The sequence below is a fragment of the Monopterus albus genome, unplaced genomic scaffold (genome assembly GCF_001952655.1).
Source record: "Monopterus albus unplaced genomic scaffold, M_albus_1.0 scaffold97.1, whole genome shotgun sequence".
NCBI lineage: Eukaryota > Metazoa > Chordata > Actinopteri > Synbranchiformes > Synbranchidae > Monopterus > Monopterus albus.
In genome coordinates, this window is record NW_018127977.1 from 36,650 (window position 1) to 54,532 (window position 17,883).

The 17,883-nt window shown below is 39.9% G+C and overlaps 1 protein-coding gene across 14 annotated transcripts in view; it reads right to left on the reverse strand.

The window, feature by feature from the left end:
- Window positions 1-300: 300 nt before the first annotated feature.
- Window positions 301-17,883, reverse strand: part of LOC109965182 (teneurin-3) — a 620,836-nt gene continuing 603,253 nt past the window's right edge. For all 14 annotated transcript variants that reach the window (XM_020608995.1, XM_020608997.1, XM_020609006.1 and 11 more), the window contains 11 exons: window positions 13,280-13,477; window positions 12,919-12,978; window positions 12,003-12,347; window positions 9,995-10,239; window positions 9,731-9,912; window positions 8,730-8,932; window positions 8,186-8,296; window positions 7,908-8,050; window positions 7,662-7,786; window positions 6,632-6,762; window positions 301-2,752 (listed from right to left, as the gene is read on the reverse strand). In XM_020608995.1, coding sequence (XP_020464651.1) covers window positions 1,997-2,752; window positions 6,632-6,762; window positions 7,662-7,786; window positions 7,908-8,050; window positions 8,186-8,296; window positions 8,730-8,932; window positions 9,731-9,912; window positions 9,995-10,239; window positions 12,003-12,347; window positions 12,919-12,978; window positions 13,280-13,477 — 2,499 coding nt within the window. In that variant the 3' untranslated portion in view covers window positions 301-1,996. The remainder of the gene's footprint in view (window positions 2,753-6,631; window positions 6,763-7,661; window positions 7,787-7,907; window positions 8,051-8,185; window positions 8,297-8,729; window positions 8,933-9,730; window positions 9,913-9,994; window positions 10,240-12,002; window positions 12,348-12,918; window positions 12,979-13,279; window positions 13,478-17,883) is intronic.

Below are 17,883 nucleotides of genomic sequence, written 5' to 3' on the forward strand. Positions count from 1 at the left end.
AGCTCATGACTTGTTATACGAATCTATGAAAGGAAAGTCATCTGTATTTAATTTGTGTTGTGACTGTTACTGAGTCACTGAGTTATTGAGTATCTGTACTCAGCATCAATGTTGTAATGCAGTGCAAATAGGGAAATGTGGGACACTGTGTTCACATCATACTAATGCACCATATTAATTGCTGTTAGCAGCTTTTTTATTGTTTGCCTTTAAGAGTAGACACAGAAAGAAAGATGTTCAACAGAGTAAAAAAAACAATACAATAGTTTCAAAGATTTTTATTCTTTACTGTAGAAACACTGTACATAAATTACTTTCTCTGAGACTAATATTGATGTACGGATAAGTGGAATTTCTTAACCTTCAAAATAAAAAAGATAAACCCATACATTGTCAGCTTGACTTAATTGTCTCTGAAAAAAGACTGGTAGCATATGATGTTAACTCTGTGGATAGTTCATGTTCTTTCCTGTAAAATGATTAAATTAGCTTTCCACACATGTACACACAAAGAAAACTCCTCTACAAGAGTACAGAGTCCCACAATCAATGAGAAAACATCTAAATCGATTTTTGTTCTATAAGTGTTAATCATTGTCACTGATGGTGATGCACTGTCCCTTTAAGGAGAAACAAGCAAAAAAACAAGGAGAGAAGCAACAATTAGTTACTACTCAAAGAAACCCTGACCCCCCAACCCCCACCCCACCACAAAACCATGACAACATTTTTCTGTTTAAAGCAATACCATGACCTTTGCCCAATAGAAGCACAAGGTCTACGATTTATGTGGCTGAGTCACAATTTGCACACACATTTTGGTCTGAGAGGGGACCCGTGTTTTACAGGACCAGTGAGACCACTCACAAAGATTACACCCACATCTTATCAGATACAACCATGGCACAGTTGTTGTCCTGCTACCTCACACACGCTGTTTATTGAAGTCTGAAACTGCATTATTTTATAAACCTTGTAAAAGCACAAGGAATGAGGGGGAGTGGTTTTACTGACCAAACAGATCACAGATATTAGTAAGAAAAATGCAAGACCACAACTCAAAGTTTCTGGTTTTGTTGAGTTCAGATCAAGGTTCATTCTAGTGGTGGTGGTTTAGTAATAGTAGCAATAGTGGTATAGGTAATAATATGTAAACGCTTTTTTGTTCATTTTTATGTCCCCTTTTTGTCTGAAGCAAATGCAAGTTTATATATAAAAACAAACATACACAAAAAAAAACAATCCAAACAGAAAATCAGTCTTTTGTTTTCGTTTTGCCTTCGTACAAACTGCAGTCCTTGTGCCTGTCTCTCAGAGAGTCCACAATAGTTTTACAACAGTTCCATTTAGTGGCTTTAGCCATGGAAACAACAGATTCCATAGACATGGCTCACAGAGGTCTATAACGCGGAGCATCAGTCACATCTGGACCCACAGAGATGTGATGATATCTGTTAAGGATCCACCGACCTCTGTTGTGTTGACAGCACTGACAGTTTACAACTGTCTAAATGTTTTCAGGCTCATCTAGGTTTGATGGCTGTTGAAAATGCTCAGTTGGCTATTTGAACAAGTCTTTACATCCCACCGTTTCACAGCTGGATAGCATATTATTACAGCACTCAGGTTAGCCCTGCCTAGCAGAGAGAGGGGGAGGGGCATGCGCGTAGGCTGTTTGAAGGCAGACAACAAGGCGAAAGAAAGAATAAAAGATAGAAAATGAAAGAGAGAAAAGGCATTGGTCAAAGCAACCATTTCCAGGTTCATAAAGACTAAACCCTCTAAAATGTAAATTCATGATGTTTCTGGTCAGTTGCATTGAAGATTGTTACATCATTAATCAGCCTGTAAATCCTACTTCAGATTAAAACAATTTTACAAGTTTGATTCTCAGGACAGTTCAGTCTGTGACATCTGTTTCATGTTAAAACTGAACTTTTGTTAGTCTTTGACAGTCACATGGGAGTAATAATTTGATGAGTCTGTTCATGCTGTGTTACCTCCTACCTATCTCACTCTGGCGTAGGAACTGGATATTGTTAGCACTGTCAGCTAGCTCAGGGTACTGCTCTATGGACAAGACGTAGTAGCCATCGTAACCCAAAACCTTCCCACTGCTCAGCAGCTGCCTTTTCTCTCCCTCCGTCCACAGACGAACTCCTTCCTCCCCATCCCTCACCCGCTGCTGTTCCCGAGCCCAGGCACTTGACAGTGCCCTCTGCCTTGCATGCTCTAGGATTCGTGCTTTCTCTTCATCCAGTGTTGTCCCATAACGCACATGGAGTGCCAGAGCGCCGTACTGCAACTCCACATCAGCAAAGCGCCGCGTTCTCCCATTCATCACTGTTGTAGACTGGGACACTGTGACATTCACACCGTTTTCCAGTGATTTCCTGCCTGAGGTGAGCCGCAGCGCACTGAGGTCGTTCTCAGGTAGGCTGGTCTTGATGAAGTAATGCGTGTCTCGCCCCTCCACTGTGAAATGTAGGTCTTCAAGATAAAAGGCATTGTTTAAGACTGCAGCCACTTTAATGCAGTCTTCATTGGCAATGTTGAGAGCGTTGGTCACGACACGTCCTTGGATCACGGCAAGCATTACACCCTTGCCAATCAAAGACTTGACAGTAGCAAACCACAGCCAGGGTTTGGTGTGGTCTGAATGCCGCCGGCTGAGCTGAATTTCTGGCATGCGCTCAAAGGACAGGAAGGCCCGAGACTGACGAGTCACCTCCTGCTGGACCCCTGAAATAGACTGTGGATGAGAGAAAGAGGAAGTAATGTGCTATTTGTTGCTTAGTCATTAAGATATACATGTCAAAAACACTGCTTCAAGAGAACCCTGCATGATAATACAGACAATATGGAAACGTGTATGGGTTGTTTACTCATCTGTCCTAAATCTCACCGAAATTCTTTAATATTGAATTTGCAGCAGATTTCCAGAAAACAAACACGATGCTCTTTGCAACCTCTGGGGGATATTTACTAAACTTGTAGCAAATTACCGTCAGGTGCGGAAAATATTGTGGCATTGCATTTTTAAATTTAGTGGTGTAATTACCAACACTGATGTAAATGAGCACAGCAGTAGCTGTGTTAATTTGAATACACCTCTGCTTTGGATCTGGTGCCTGTATTGCACATGTGTGGACTGACAGGAAATGTAGAAGAAAAGTCTAAGTTTGCAGCGACCAAACTTTAATGTGGTTGAACAAAACAGCAAACACATTTTGGTATTTCAATCATGTAGTGTCCTGGCAGTCCAATCATCTTTTATTTTGGTCAGTAATTGAAGCATGGTTTCACCTGACAGCCTGTAAAAAGTCACTCACATTCTCCTCTGGTGAGCGATGCCATTTACAATCACCTCTCCCTCCTCAAATATGTTGTTAACTGTGACAAGATCTCAGATGACTAAGAGCTGCCACGCTGACAGCAGGACCACAAATTTTATACCTGCTTTCTTTCAGCCACAGTTCCTCTGTCACAGTGGTGGTAAATCAGGTGCTGAGAGTATCTGTACAAATTTCCATTCTCTTCTCCCTGATTTTGCATCACTTAATGGGAATAGCCTTAAAATACATATTGAATGAGACCAAATGCGTAATTTCCCACGGTTCTGCATTTCTTCTGTTTCTCCACCACAAAGCCCCACTGTGACTCCTTAGTAAATATGAATGCAATTTCACAGTTTAGTGCCTGAAAATGAGCCACAAATCCTTAGTAAATACTCCCCTATGTGTTAAAAGGACTATATCTCACACACCATTCTTTCTATATTTATGTAAACCTATTAAAATTAAAGCTGAGACTTGGAACTTAAGTGTAGTGAAGAACAGACCGAGAAGAATGAAAATGTGTAGTAATAAGATGGCACTTTATAAACTTAAACACACATACACACACACAATTGATCTCAAGCAAAGAGGAAGTCCACTTTTTTGGTGCAAGTGCATAAAAGTGTGTGAAACATTTTTGCTCCAAGCTTTTACTGCGTGTGTGTGTGTGTGTGTGTAATGTTGGTGTATTTATTTTGCTGATTTACAGCACAGTCTCTCACTCTTTGCATGAAAGTGTGACTCCCTGATAACCCAAACAAGTGTATAAATAGCCAAAATAACCGAGTGTAAAACACGAGGAGAGATAAGGGAAGCTACAGCAGATGACACTTTACGGTCTTCCTTAGCCCTTCAGTCTGATCTTTTCAGCTGCCTCGATTCGTTCGTAATTTTCAGTTGTAGTTTCATTCTTCATTTTGTGAATGTCTTGGCTTCATGAATTTCTTTTCCACATAATCTTTCCTGTTGCTGTATTTTAATTTCACATGTATAAAATAATCTTTTCCTTCTTATTGGTAATTTTGTTTTATGTGTATTACCATCATTGTGTATGTATGCATGCCTGTATTTTAATAATGACAAGTGATAGAAGCAATCAACTTTTCGTGACTGCTGATGGTTTTTGTCACATTTTATAATAAAGCTATGCAACATTATAAAATAATTCTACAAGTATAGAATTTTTATTTATAGACTGATGTTAGTTTTCCTTTTCTGTGTATGGAACGAACAAATTCATGATGTCCACACAGGCTTTAGAGAAACGAATTCATGCTTTCGTCTGCAGCAGGCTGGACTATTGTAATGGCCTTTTTCCTGGTCTTCCCAAAAAACTATTAGACAACTTCAGCTCATTCAGAGGCTGCTGCCAGAGTTTTAAGCAGAACCAGGAGAACGGAGCACATCACTCGTCTTCCTTACAGCGTCACGATTCGGTTCCGCTGTTTCCTGTCAGGCTTTTATTTTGATTCTACTTCCTGTTTTGTTTCACCATAGCTTAGGTCTTTTTACTTTCTTCCTTACTCAGATTAGTTTCACCTGCTCCTTATTACCTGCACCTGTGTTCACCTCTATTTAGGCAGCGTCCTCCCACAAGGAGATTGTTCTAGACCCCAGCTCTGACTCTCCCGCATTTATACCTTGCCTGATTCTCTGTTTCTGACCTTGGATTACTGTTTTTGACCACCGTGTTTTGCCTATGCCCCTCCAGTTTCTGATTGCCTGCAGTGTACCAACCTTCTGAGCTATTCCCCTTGACTTCTCGAGTTTGGATCTCCTGGTTATACCTGTCTACTGGCGCTGACCCTGGACTGTCTTATTGACCTGATTGTGTATCCCGGACTGTGTATTGTTTGTCTAGTTGCTACAAGTAAAAAACCTTCAGCTATATCAGTTAATCTGGTTTTATAATCGAGTCCACCACAAACACCATTTGGCGTTCATACATGCCGATTCTGACATACAGTGGCTACCAGTTACCTACAGAATAGTTTTTAAAGTGCTACTACTAGTTTGTAAATCACTCAGTTTTATGGGGCCAAAATACATTTCTGATCTCCTTGAACAATACAAATCCAGCAGGGCTCGGAGATCCTTAGGAAGCAGTCAGCTGGTAGAACCTCAGGTCAAACCACACAGTGTGAGGCTGCTTTTAGTACTATGCTGCGCTCTCGCCGCTGCGCCCCGGGTTTGAATCAGGGTTGCGTCAGGAAGGGCATCTGGCGTAAAACACTTGCCAAATGTCAACATGCGAGTCGTCAGTGTGACGATTCGCTGTGGCGACCCCTAAACAGGAAGAGCTGAAAGTGACTATCTTATTATTTTATTTTATACATTGTATCTCATTTTAACAATGTTTTATCTTCATTTTGTCTAAACTGATTTTAATGCTATTTCAGTTTTTCCTTGCCCCTGTAAAGCACTTTGAATTGCCTCTGTGTCTGAAATGTGCTGTATAAATACAGTTGGCTTGCCTTACTCATTTTTGTGACCCAACTGAAATCACAAATTATTTGCAAATTTTATTAGTTCAAGATGTAATGAAAATGGGCTTTTTAAAGTGGTAATATTCTTATCTACATGGGAGTGGGCAAGAGATATTTGCTTTATGCAAATGAATGCATTTATTACTGGAAATCAATGAACAACACAAAACATGACAAAGATTGTTCGGAAACGTGGGCAGTGCAAGGCAGATGATTAAATAGCAGTTGTTGGGCCGCTGCTATCATGTTGTGAGCAATAGTTTAGATTTACATGTACTCCAGTGGCAAATCATATCAACTTTGGCAAATAACTTTGGAGATAACTTTGTCTGACAGGGCTTTGAAGCTAAACTTGCCATTCAAAATGCTTTTTCTTTATCCACTCTGTGCTGCTTGTTTACTTTCACACTAGTTGATTGCTAAACTACAGCTGAAGCAAGGGGTCATCATAACACAACCCATGTTATGACATAAAAAAGTGAATGTAACTGAATTTGCATTTACATTTATTACTCATCATTTTGATAGCTAACGTTAAAATATAATTCAAATAAGTACTATTTATACAGTCATGATCAGTGATAGCGTAATAAAATACCTGCTGTCACATAACTGACTGAGGTATGGCCAGAAGCAAAATGCCTGAAGGTTTGAGCAGTGTAGCAGAATTTTCTGCTCCATGTGGTAAATATGGATTCGGCCTTCCGTTATGATGATAGTGTACAGTCTGCTGCTAACATCAGGGCACTGTTGTTAGCTTTTGTCTGTGATTCATTCAACCCTTCTAAGAATACTTAAGATACCTACAGGCAGGTCATCCCATAGCTGGCTCTTTTTCATTTCCAGTGATGGCTGCGTCAGGTCAAATTTAGGAATGGGGAATCCTGGGATTGCATTGTGAAGATGGAAGCCAAATGTGACCAACCAGATATTGACATCTACATAGAGAGAAAGGTTGAGGTAGAAAAGAGATAGAGCAGGATGAAAGAAAGTGAAAAGTGAATTCAAGAATACTGCACATTGCTTTGATAATTTAATAAAGGCACCTGCAGAACATACTGTAATAATAATACTGTGGTTTTGTATATTTTTTATGCCCTCTTATAATACTTAGAAACAAACAAGAAATCACTGTTCCATTAATAGATGCCACACATTGTCAAAGCTCTTTACTACAGTATAAAAAGTAATATTGTAGCTTCTTACTAACCCAGCTTAAATGCTGGATATTTTCAAATGTTTAATGTTAGTTTATGTTCCTCTGGGCAGGTGGGATATAAATCCCTTTGGCACCTGTTGCACCAGGTCAGTTTCACCATACTGTTCACCTGCATTAAACTAAGCTTTCAGATAGGGTTGGGTAATGAAACAAAACCAATAATCAATTTTATTTATTTTCTTTTTTTTTTTCATCAGTATAATGTGGCATAGCCTTCATCTTTAAGAATTCATCAAATCCCCCACTCCACTATTCAGACCTTTGAAATACAACATGTAAAATGTATTTCATGTTATACTAAATGTAGGAAAACCGCATCCTCTGCAGTAGTAGAGTAATACAACAAAGCACTAGCATATGGATTCCTCTCATGATATTTTTGCATGAACATTTAAGCAATGAATAACACTAATGAATGTATTGTATTATTGGCTTAAACACGTTTTAAATTCAGGCTTTAACAAATTGCTTTTGCTGTATATATCTAAAGTAAAGAGACACCTGTACCTTAAGAGCACTTGGTTTGGAAATATTGAAAACTGCTGCTTCAAGTTTATTCTGACGAACAAGTTAGACTTAAAATGTATTCTTCTTAATGTTTTATTCTGTCAGTGTTACCTGTGACATATTCTTTGACCTGATGAATCTTGCTAATGGGGTTATTGCCTCGGAACATGTAGAGATTGAAGGGCTGGGGGTCTTTACCAACACGTGCCCATGTGCTGATGTCAGGAGTGGTCCACCTTCATAACAAACACACTCTGTTCACATCCGACACTGACAAAGCTAGAATAGCATCCTGTTACATAGAATCACATTTCGTGCTTGGGCTGACAGTGAGTAAATAAGTGACAAACTGCTTACCGCCCAGCAGGGATATCATAGTCTCTGTCTCCAAAATGCAGCAGTCGTGTTAAAGGATCATACAGACCTCCATGGAAACCAATTACCAGCACAAAGTCTGGGTTGGAATCATAGTAAATTTCGCCGTATGCTGTGTACTGCACCTACACAGTTTTATGATTTGATATGAAGACACAAAACAATGAATTAATTTACAGAATTTCAACAGATACATGAAACACACTCATGTGCTTTCTTCCTTTGCTTTACAAAAAAACCACATAGATTCATATACACACCTGTTTAAGCAGCAGTCCGTTGTTGCTGAAGACAGCCAGTGGTGTCCCAGTGTTATCGCATGCAATATAAAACTCCTCTCCACTGCTGATCTCCATAGCAAACACATGACCCTGTGTAGCAATAAACATTAGCATTACCCATTATGAATATAATAATAATGATTCTGAATTTTATTATTGCTGTTGGATTATATGACTCCATAAGAAATAACAGTAGAGCTACAAATAATAATAGTACTATTATTATTAATTACTGTGGAACTTGATACTGCTGCTGATTCACTAACTATATTCATCACAACTAAACAAGTTCATCTCGAGCTGTCACTGTGTTGACAGGTTCTCTAACCTGTCAAGTATTTAAAGTAGCTAAAGTAGCTGCACTCCTCCAAATTTATTGTTTTGTCTGCCTCTAGCTGGAGATACTGGAGAACACTTCAATAAATCTCATAATTTTACCTTCTTTCCTTATCTAATTTGACTATGTCCAGTGTGGCAACAAGAATATCACTCTATTTAGACTGACTTTTCCGGGTGCAGTTACCTGCAGATCATAGTAAAAGGAGGTTATCTCTGAACTGGAGTGGTTATAGACGTGGGTGATCCTGGTGGGATAATTCAGGTCAGCGTAGAAAAACTGCAGATGCTGGCCCAGACTGTTTCTAGATGCTACACGCCGACCCAGACCGTCATAACGGTACTGGATGGTCCAGCTGGCTGCCTTACTGTAGACACGAACTAGAAGACCTGAATAACAGATGATCAAAAGGAAGAAGACAAGTTAAAGCCACTTTGTACAGACTTCAGAAGCCCCCAGTGGTACTATAAATTCGGATAGATTATTGTAGTTCTCTGAGAACAAAAACTTATATCATCAGGAAGATTTTTATATGATAAAACACATACAGAAAAACAAATATTCTACACATGGTGGTGTTAAGTCAATGACAGGTTAAATAAATTAAAAACTAGGCTTAAGACTCACACAGCAAATGTTTGCACCAAAGTCAATTTATTTCAGTGGAATCACTGCAGCATCACTTTGGTGAAGTCTTTCCTGTCAAATTCAGCTTTGGAGATCTTTAACATGGCTTTATGATACTGACCACAAATTGTCTTGACAGTGTTAACCATGAATGGAATGGAGAGCCAAATAGCGCAAAATGGAGGAAGCTAGTATTGCACCACCTACTCTTATTTAAGTACAAAAAACTGCTCCACAAAACAGGCTTTTGTTTTTGGTTTTTATACAGTTTAGAGACAGCAGTAGATGGTGTTTAACATCACCAGAAAAAACTGTGTGCACTTGTTATCCTATTAGTGACCAAGCTACCAAGTGTAATAATTCACAGTTACCAAGCGAGCCACCTCGGAGCATTTATGCAATCATGATTGTGACTGAGTAGTGCAAGCATGTCCCCACCTGTTGTTCATTCACCAGCCCTGCTAGACGTCAACTGACAAATACACAGATGAACTTTACTGTGCCACTTTCTGGTGTGACTAGACCTTTACACTGTTATGTTGGGCCAATGAAATACTAACCTTTGGAGTTGTACTCAAATATCTCAGCTCCTCGCTGTCTCAGGAAACCATCTTCATCCAGCCTATACTGAACATCTCCCAAACGGGTGATTCTGTCCCTCAGATCATAGCGTAAAGGAGTTAACCGCCCACTGTTCCCAGGGTTTAGCAAATGCAGGTTCCCATTCAGGTCATAGTTATACCTGGAAGGCCAGAAGATCATGCCTTTAACATGTGGTATTATCACATGATGGTGCTTTTTTCAGTTTAATTTCATGATCCTACCTCCACATCATCTTCTCATTGAGGGAGACTGTTTGCAGCTGTCCATCAACATCATACTCATAACCATATTTGGTTGTGTTGGCAAATGGTCCAATCTTGATCTCACGCTTGGTGACTCGGCCCATATTGTCGTACTGAATGGTGATCCAGTACATCAGAGACCTGAAGATCTCATACTGGATTTCCTTGATGCGGCCGTGCTGGTCAAAGTGTTTGGTGTAGGTCATCACTGCTGTGGAGATGATCTGAGGCAAGACAAGTTTAGAAGATCTACATAAATCTCTGCATAACTACAAAGGCCTGTTGATCAGAGAACAGAGAGACTGGAGACTATGCATGACTGAATAGGCAACAGGGCATTAACACTAAACAACTGCTAACAAACAACAAATAGGTCAGGGCCTATGTTTTCAAACATCTCAAAATCACTCCTAAGAGTCAAGTCTTCAACAGGTCACTGGAGCTGTGTGTAGTCCCCTCCTGCTTCAAACGCTCCACCATCAGCCCAGTCCCCAAGAAAACCTCCATCAGTGGACTGAACATCTACAGACCTGTTGCCCTGACATCTATAGTTATGAAGTCCTTTGAGAGACTGGTGTTGTCCTACCTGAAGGACATTGTAAACTCCCTGCAGTTTGCCGACCGGGCAAACAGGTCAGTGGACGATGTAGTGAACATGGCACTGCATTACATCCTGCAACACCTCGACTCCCCAGGGACCTATGCATGAGCCCTCTTTGTGGACTTCAGCTCGGCATTCGACACCATCATCCTGGACATCAAATTCTTTAAAAGAACTGTCCTGTAAGACTCTATGAAAATCTGGTTACTGTGGTGCCTAAAAAGCAAAGAGAGTTTGATAATGCCTGGAGCTGAACGCTCTCAAAACAGTGGAGATGACAGTGGACTTCAGGAAGAACTCCCCCACCTTACCCCCCCTCACCATACTTGGCAACACTGTATCAGCAGTAAAGTCCTACAAGTTCCTGGGCTCCACTATCTCCCAGGACCTAAAGTGGACGTCCAACATCAGGACCATCATCAAGAAGGCACAGCAGAGGATGTACTTCCTGCACCAGCTCAGGAAGTTTGACCTGCCCCAGGAGCTGCTGATACAGTTCTACAGAGGAATCATTGAGTCTGTTCTCTGCACCTCCATCACTGTCTGGTTTGGCTCAGCAACCAAACAGGACAAGTACAGACTTCAGTGGACAGTGAGGACTGCAGAAAAAGTCATTGGTGTGAGCCTGCCCTCCATGGAGGCCCTGTACGCCTCACGAGTCAAAAAGGAGGGTGGAGAAGATTTCTGCAGACCGCTCGCACCCTGGACACAATCTGTTCAAACTTCTCCCACTCTGGACGGTGTTACAGGTCACTGTACGCCAAGTCAACCTGGCACAGGGACAGTTTCTTTTCCCAGGCCATCACTCGGATGAACACTTGACCACAACAGTATGTCTGGACAATGCAGTGCAATACCTGTAAATATACACTGTACATATAGATCGCTGAATCCAAACTGTGTGTGTGTGTATATATATATATATATATATATATACACATATATATTATATTATCTCTTTCCTAATGCACATTCCCTTGCTTGTTGCCATGTACATACACATTGAGAGCCGCTGTACCACAGTCAAATTCCTTGTGTGTCCAACACACCTGGCCAATAAAGCTGATTCTGATTCCAATTCTGAAATTGAAGTTGAAATTGAAGATTTGAAAACCTTTCTACACTCACTCTCACTTTGTAATAGAAATTCTAATTTGAGAAATGTGTGGCTTGTGCGCCCATGTCCACTGTCCCACACAATAGATTATTTATTCACTTAAAATTTTCAGACAAGGATGCACAGTATGTATGGTGTTAGGTATAACTGTCAGTCCCTTGAACATCCTGATTAAATCTAATAAGTGTCACCTTATCAACATTTATGAGCATTTAGTTTTACTGCATTATTGAAAGGCAATTTAAATAACATAGCCAATCCTGTCTTACCTGATTGATATCATAATAGATGACTCCAAACTTCCCAAACTGCTCCACCTTCCCAGATATATCATCAAACTGATAGAGGTCAATTGGCAGTGGTGTCTCATTGATTACAGCCTGCATGCTGGTAACCCTGAAGCTGTTGTCATAAGTGTAGTCAAAGCGTGCATTCACCATCCCATCCTCACTGAAGCGGAATATTTGCCGGTCGACCAGCGGGCCAATTTGGCGGTACCGGATGGAGCAGATGAAACCTTCGCTCTGGAGGTTGACAGTCTTAAGAACACCAGCAGTCTCATCATATGTGAAACTGACCCGTGTTGAGTCATAGAGGATCTCTGCCAGCTTGTTCTGAGGAGACAAATAAAACAGTGCAGTATGTTTACAATAATGGATCTTGTAGACTAATCTAGGATCATCTACAACTTTAGTGATACCATGAACCCTTGGGTGGTCTATTCAAGCTGTCAAAGTGTCTGTTCATTTTCTGGTGCAGATGCTACTTTTGCATTTCATGCCTCACCACCATCCTTCAGTCCATTGGACTGTTTCTTCATGGTTTCCCGTGTGTGACTTGCATTGATCCCAATAACACAAAACTGAATGTTGAAACATCTGTTCTATTTATTCTCTATATATTAAATAGTTTTTATGATATGATTTATGATAACATTTTCATACTGTATGTGGGTTGACTGAATTGAAATAACAACAACAGAAGAATGATTGAAAAATAATATTAGTTTCAATTGTGCTAAAAATATTACACTTGACCTGTTATTCCAAAGAATAGAGATGACACTGCTATGACACTCTTTCAAATATAAAACAGTGGATTTATGTATATAAAGTGTATATGCACTTCATTAAAGAAGCAAGCAGAAATTTACATATAGATAAATCTTAATAACATATCAAATACCTGTCTGCGATATTTGTACAGTACACAGCGGCCAGTGCCTAAATGGGCAACTCTGAGAAGCTAGAGAGAGAGACAGAGACAAAGCAGGGGAGATCATTTTAATATAAATAAAATGGTGGTCAGATGAATGGGTTGCTAATCAGATTTGAGCAGTATCCATTAGAAAAATTCATCCTAGCTGTCCAGAAGTGACCATGGTAGGACTTGGTAGGAAGAAGTCATAAAACAATATGTTGTATGAGTGAGACAAAGAGAACTACAATATCTGCTAAAAGAAAAAAGGGAAAACTGGAAATCCTATCAAGTCATATGAATTAAATTCTTAGCACGCGCGCGCGCGAGAACACACACAATCACACACCTGTCCATCTTCAGAGTAGTCTACAGTAACAGAGGCATTGCTCTCTGGGGGTGTGTAGATGTTCCTGTAGTATCCAATGGAGCGGATGGTCTGCATGGTGTGCCGAGCCACACTGGGCATAGTGACCGCTGACAGACGGTCCCCTGAGTCATAGTCAAAGATGTACTGGTGCTGGCTGTGCAGCAGTAAGACCATGGACTGTTGGAGAGATGGTAGAAGAATATACAATATGTCATCACGGCAGTAAAAGACACACAGTAGGGGAACAGGAAAATTTACACAGTGTTGTGGAACATTCGATCTCACCATATTTTGTCTGACATATAAAGTAAAATAACTGAAATAATAAACATATTTACTAGCTGGGGGACAGGGAGGAGCCTTATATCAGGGAATTCAATGTTTGCCCAACAGTTGGTGACTGGATGCTTGTATTAAACCTGTGGCTCTGTACACAGAACATAAAAGTGGTGTTTATGTAATGAACCTTATGATGCATGTAATGACACAGTGTGAGACATGTTAAATCCACATTAATCCATCTTACGAATAAATGAGTGAATCAAGCACATCTGGCGGTGCATCTTTTAATCAGTTTTCATTGGCTGAGTCTCTTGATGTTTTTGTACCATCTGGTAGGGTTGTGACCCACTGGTCCTTGTACAAACTCACCGCCTACATGAGAGTTACACAACTTGTCTTGCATTTTAAGTAGTGTTTTATTTGCAACCCTCAGGGGACATTACCAACAAGATGACAGCAGGTATTTAGCTGAGGTATATGTGCTGTCTGTGCATGTGTGTTTTATCTAGATCCATCATCCCTGCGCTGGCCTTATTGTTTTTATCATGGTTTCCACTGCAGGAAAGAAGAATCGATTTGGAATATCCTCCTGTTTATTTTTAAGGCACTTAATGGGCTGCCCCTTTTGTTTATTAGGCCCTTTAACCCTTCAGGTGTCTCACAAAACTCTTAGGTAATCAATAAAGCATTGCATTAGGTTGGGCAGAGCGCTGAAAAACATGCTGTCGTGAGCTACTTCATTTATACTTTGTTGTTACAGGCACATGTTTTAGTGGCTTTGCTATCAGCTGACTGATAACATCCAATACTAATTCAATCATAAATTCAATTAGCCAGTTATACAGTGTAGCTTTTATAACGTGACACTTCTCTCTCACTCAGTCATGCCAAGACTGTTTGCTGCTGCATCTCTCTCCACCATGTCCTGCTCCTTAAATTACTGATACTAATTTACAGTAACAGCGATAAGAGATTTCATACATTTGAATGTGTATTTTATATATTCATGTGTTTCTTCAGCCCATTATCCTAGAATTATATTTATTTTACAAGCAATGCCAATGCAAGAACAGAGTGTCCTTAATGAAGGAAAGTGGAATGAAATGATGTAGCGTTATACAATGCAATACAACAATTATACACAGACAAATGTCTTTTTATAATCATTCTGTGAAACAGGTGTGTCTGACTGAAGTAAAGCTGCCAGCTGTTCTAAGGTCATCAACTTGTTTGAGAAACAGCCAACATGGATCTTTCATAAAATGCCCTTTATAAATACAAGCCACATGTGAGAATGGACCTGTTGGTTAGGCTGTTATTCAAAATTATTAATTTCCATCTGACTGAATAGCACTCATCTGATACTCTGCCAGAGCCTGGTCCTGGGAATTCTGCTTCTGTGGACCACAGGTGTAATTGAATAGTCAGACTCAAAAGCACACACAAAAAAGCAGAAGCAGAAAAGCATACAGTGAATAGGCTGCTCTGTACATTTCCCACCAACCTTCAGGGGAAAAAACCCAACATAATTCATCACAGGTCAATAAGCCTGCTTTCACACTAAAACAAACACATTTTCCAGGCATCCATCTATATATCACATTTTTCCTCAACTTGGATGCTCTGCAAACTTCATTTGTCCTGTGGCTGCTTTACATGCTGCACTGGAACTGGAACATAAAGCCAGGAACAAATTATTACCTGGTGGAATTCAAAAACTATTTAATGAAAGGGAAGGGGGATACAATTTAAGGGGTCAGTTAAATTTAAAAATTCATGTTATACGTACAACCAAAAAAAGATTTTGTTTTTCCATAAGTGGGGTAAAACTATGGAATAATTTAAGTGTATACATAAAAAATAGTAATAGAATTGACGAGTTTAAATATAAATATAAAGGTATGTGTCAATCAAGATATATGCAAGAACAGGCTCAATGATTAATTAGATGGAACATTGTGGGTGTGTACTAAGTATAAGCAAATTGATATTGGATTAGCATTTGTTGGATATGTGTAAAATGATGTGTGTTGATATATCAACTGTCTTTACATGCTTGAAAGAATAAATAAATCAAATCAACATGGGACTTAACACACATGCTGCAGATCTGCTACAGGAGGAGGACATGTCTGAAGAATAATGTGACACCAGTTTCCTTCAGTCCAGCTCAAAGACAAGCTATGATTTTCACCAACCCTCTGGGCCACTCCTGAAATCTGATTAGTAGTGGGCAACAGAAAATGAGATGACAGATATATACTATAAGAGACAGCTGAAACGGGCAGCACGGTGGCGCAGTGGCTAGCACTGTTGCCTCACAGCAAGAAGGTTGCGGGTTCACAACCTTTCTGTGTGGAGTTTGCATGTTCTCCCCGTGCTTGTATGGGTTCTCTCTGGTTTCCTCTCACTGTCCAGAGACATGCGCCTTAGGATGATTGGTGTCTCTAAATTGCCCGTGTGAGTGGTTGTCTGCATGTCGGCCCTGCGATGGACTGGCGACCTGTCCAGGGTGTACCCTGCCTTTGCCCGATTGCTGTCTGGGATTGTCTCCAGCGACCCCGTTTGGGACTGAGCGTTATAGAAGATGAATGAATGAGACAGCAGGAACAAACAAAATCATGCTCTCCTGGGTGTGTGCTCCTTGCCTCAAGCAGGCTGTTAAGGTTGCCTGGACCATTAACTACAGGTCAGAGAATTTTTTTTTTTGCACATTTCTTTGCTAAATAGAACGTTTGTTTTATGTATTCTTGAGAAATAGTGCTTTGAGAAAAGTGACATGTGGAGGAAAGAACTGAATAAAAAACAAGTGCAAGAAAAGGTGTAAATGTGAACATGGCACATGGAGTAGTAGAATATGGCTTAAGTATTCCCTGATAGGAATGAGCTCTCTTTTTTGCATTTCTCTATTCCTCACATCCCTTGTTCTGTCTCTTGATAAGCACCTTCCTTTACTCCTTTTGTCTTCCTTTTTTCACATCTCCTCTCTATGACATCCCCTTCTCCATTTGCCAGTTTCATCTGCTGTATTCATTACTGACTAGGGTCTTCCTTCAAATTTTTTCAAAACTGTCACTCAGACAAACAAAATAACCTGGACTTTTATGAACCTTTTCTTTATTCATTTGATTCCTCCATCTTCCTTCTTTGCCTCCATAATAGACAACTTCTTAAGATTTGGCCTTTTTTAGGAAACCAGTAGGTTGTACCACTCCTAAAAGATATTAAAAAAAGGCCCCTCAGAAATAACTCACGTTAAGTCACAGTCTACTCATCATCTACTTGTTCTGAGTTTTAACTGAATCTGTTCAAATGTGATATGAAATCACTGAAAAAATAATGTACAAAGTAGCATTAGATAATATGTGTAACTAACAGGAAGTTCTGAAAGATAAAAATGTTTGCACTTGCCTGACAAATATGAGCCATTGATATTGATCATGTACTAGAAAGTATCAGAGCAGTTTGATAAGCTGATTCTTAAGATGCTAATATGCTGTTTCTATAATGGCCATATAAGAAAGTTTATAGCGTATATAATTTTAGAAAAACAACCTGTTGGCCATGAAAATGGCTGCTGCTTGTGAGAAAAACACACAAGCAGAATAACATTGTTGAAGCACAGCAACAACTCTGAGTTTTAAAGTTGTTTCTTTCAATTACCAGGGTCTTTCCTCATTTATTAATAAGTTTAACAGTTTTAGTTGCCCAACCTGTAACAGTGGCATGTTACCTCTGTAACATCATTTGTTATGGTCCTGGGTGGCACTAACAAGTATTCTTTTGCTGTCAGGTTAGAAAACGCTCATGTAAGTTGTTTTCTAGAGCAGTGAATCCCAAACTGTGGCCCTGCCTGGTTTTGCATCAGAGCCCTGCTGAAAGGCTGAACTCTGGCCTAAGTCCTTAATTTAAACCAAAAAAATTGTCATTTAATTTTATTACAGACAACAGTTATTACATTTCAATTATGTAAAGATTAGTTGAAAATCATTTGAATATTTTAGAAATACAATTTGCTTGTTCTTAGCCACGTAGGGTGACGTGATGTTACAACTGAACTAGTTCAGTTCATTGATTTGAAACCTTGTTCTGTTTAGCAGAGAAGGACAATAAACAAACAAGTCACCGCAGTGATAGGACACATCACTGGCGGGTGAGAAGCAGCCCACAGGAGGGAGGTGGCCAGTCTGGTGTCATGGTGCAAGGACAATAACCTCACCCTCAACACGGACAAGATGAAGGAGATGATAGTGGACATGAGGAAGCAGAGGAGATCTCATCAGCCACTGCTCATCCGGGAG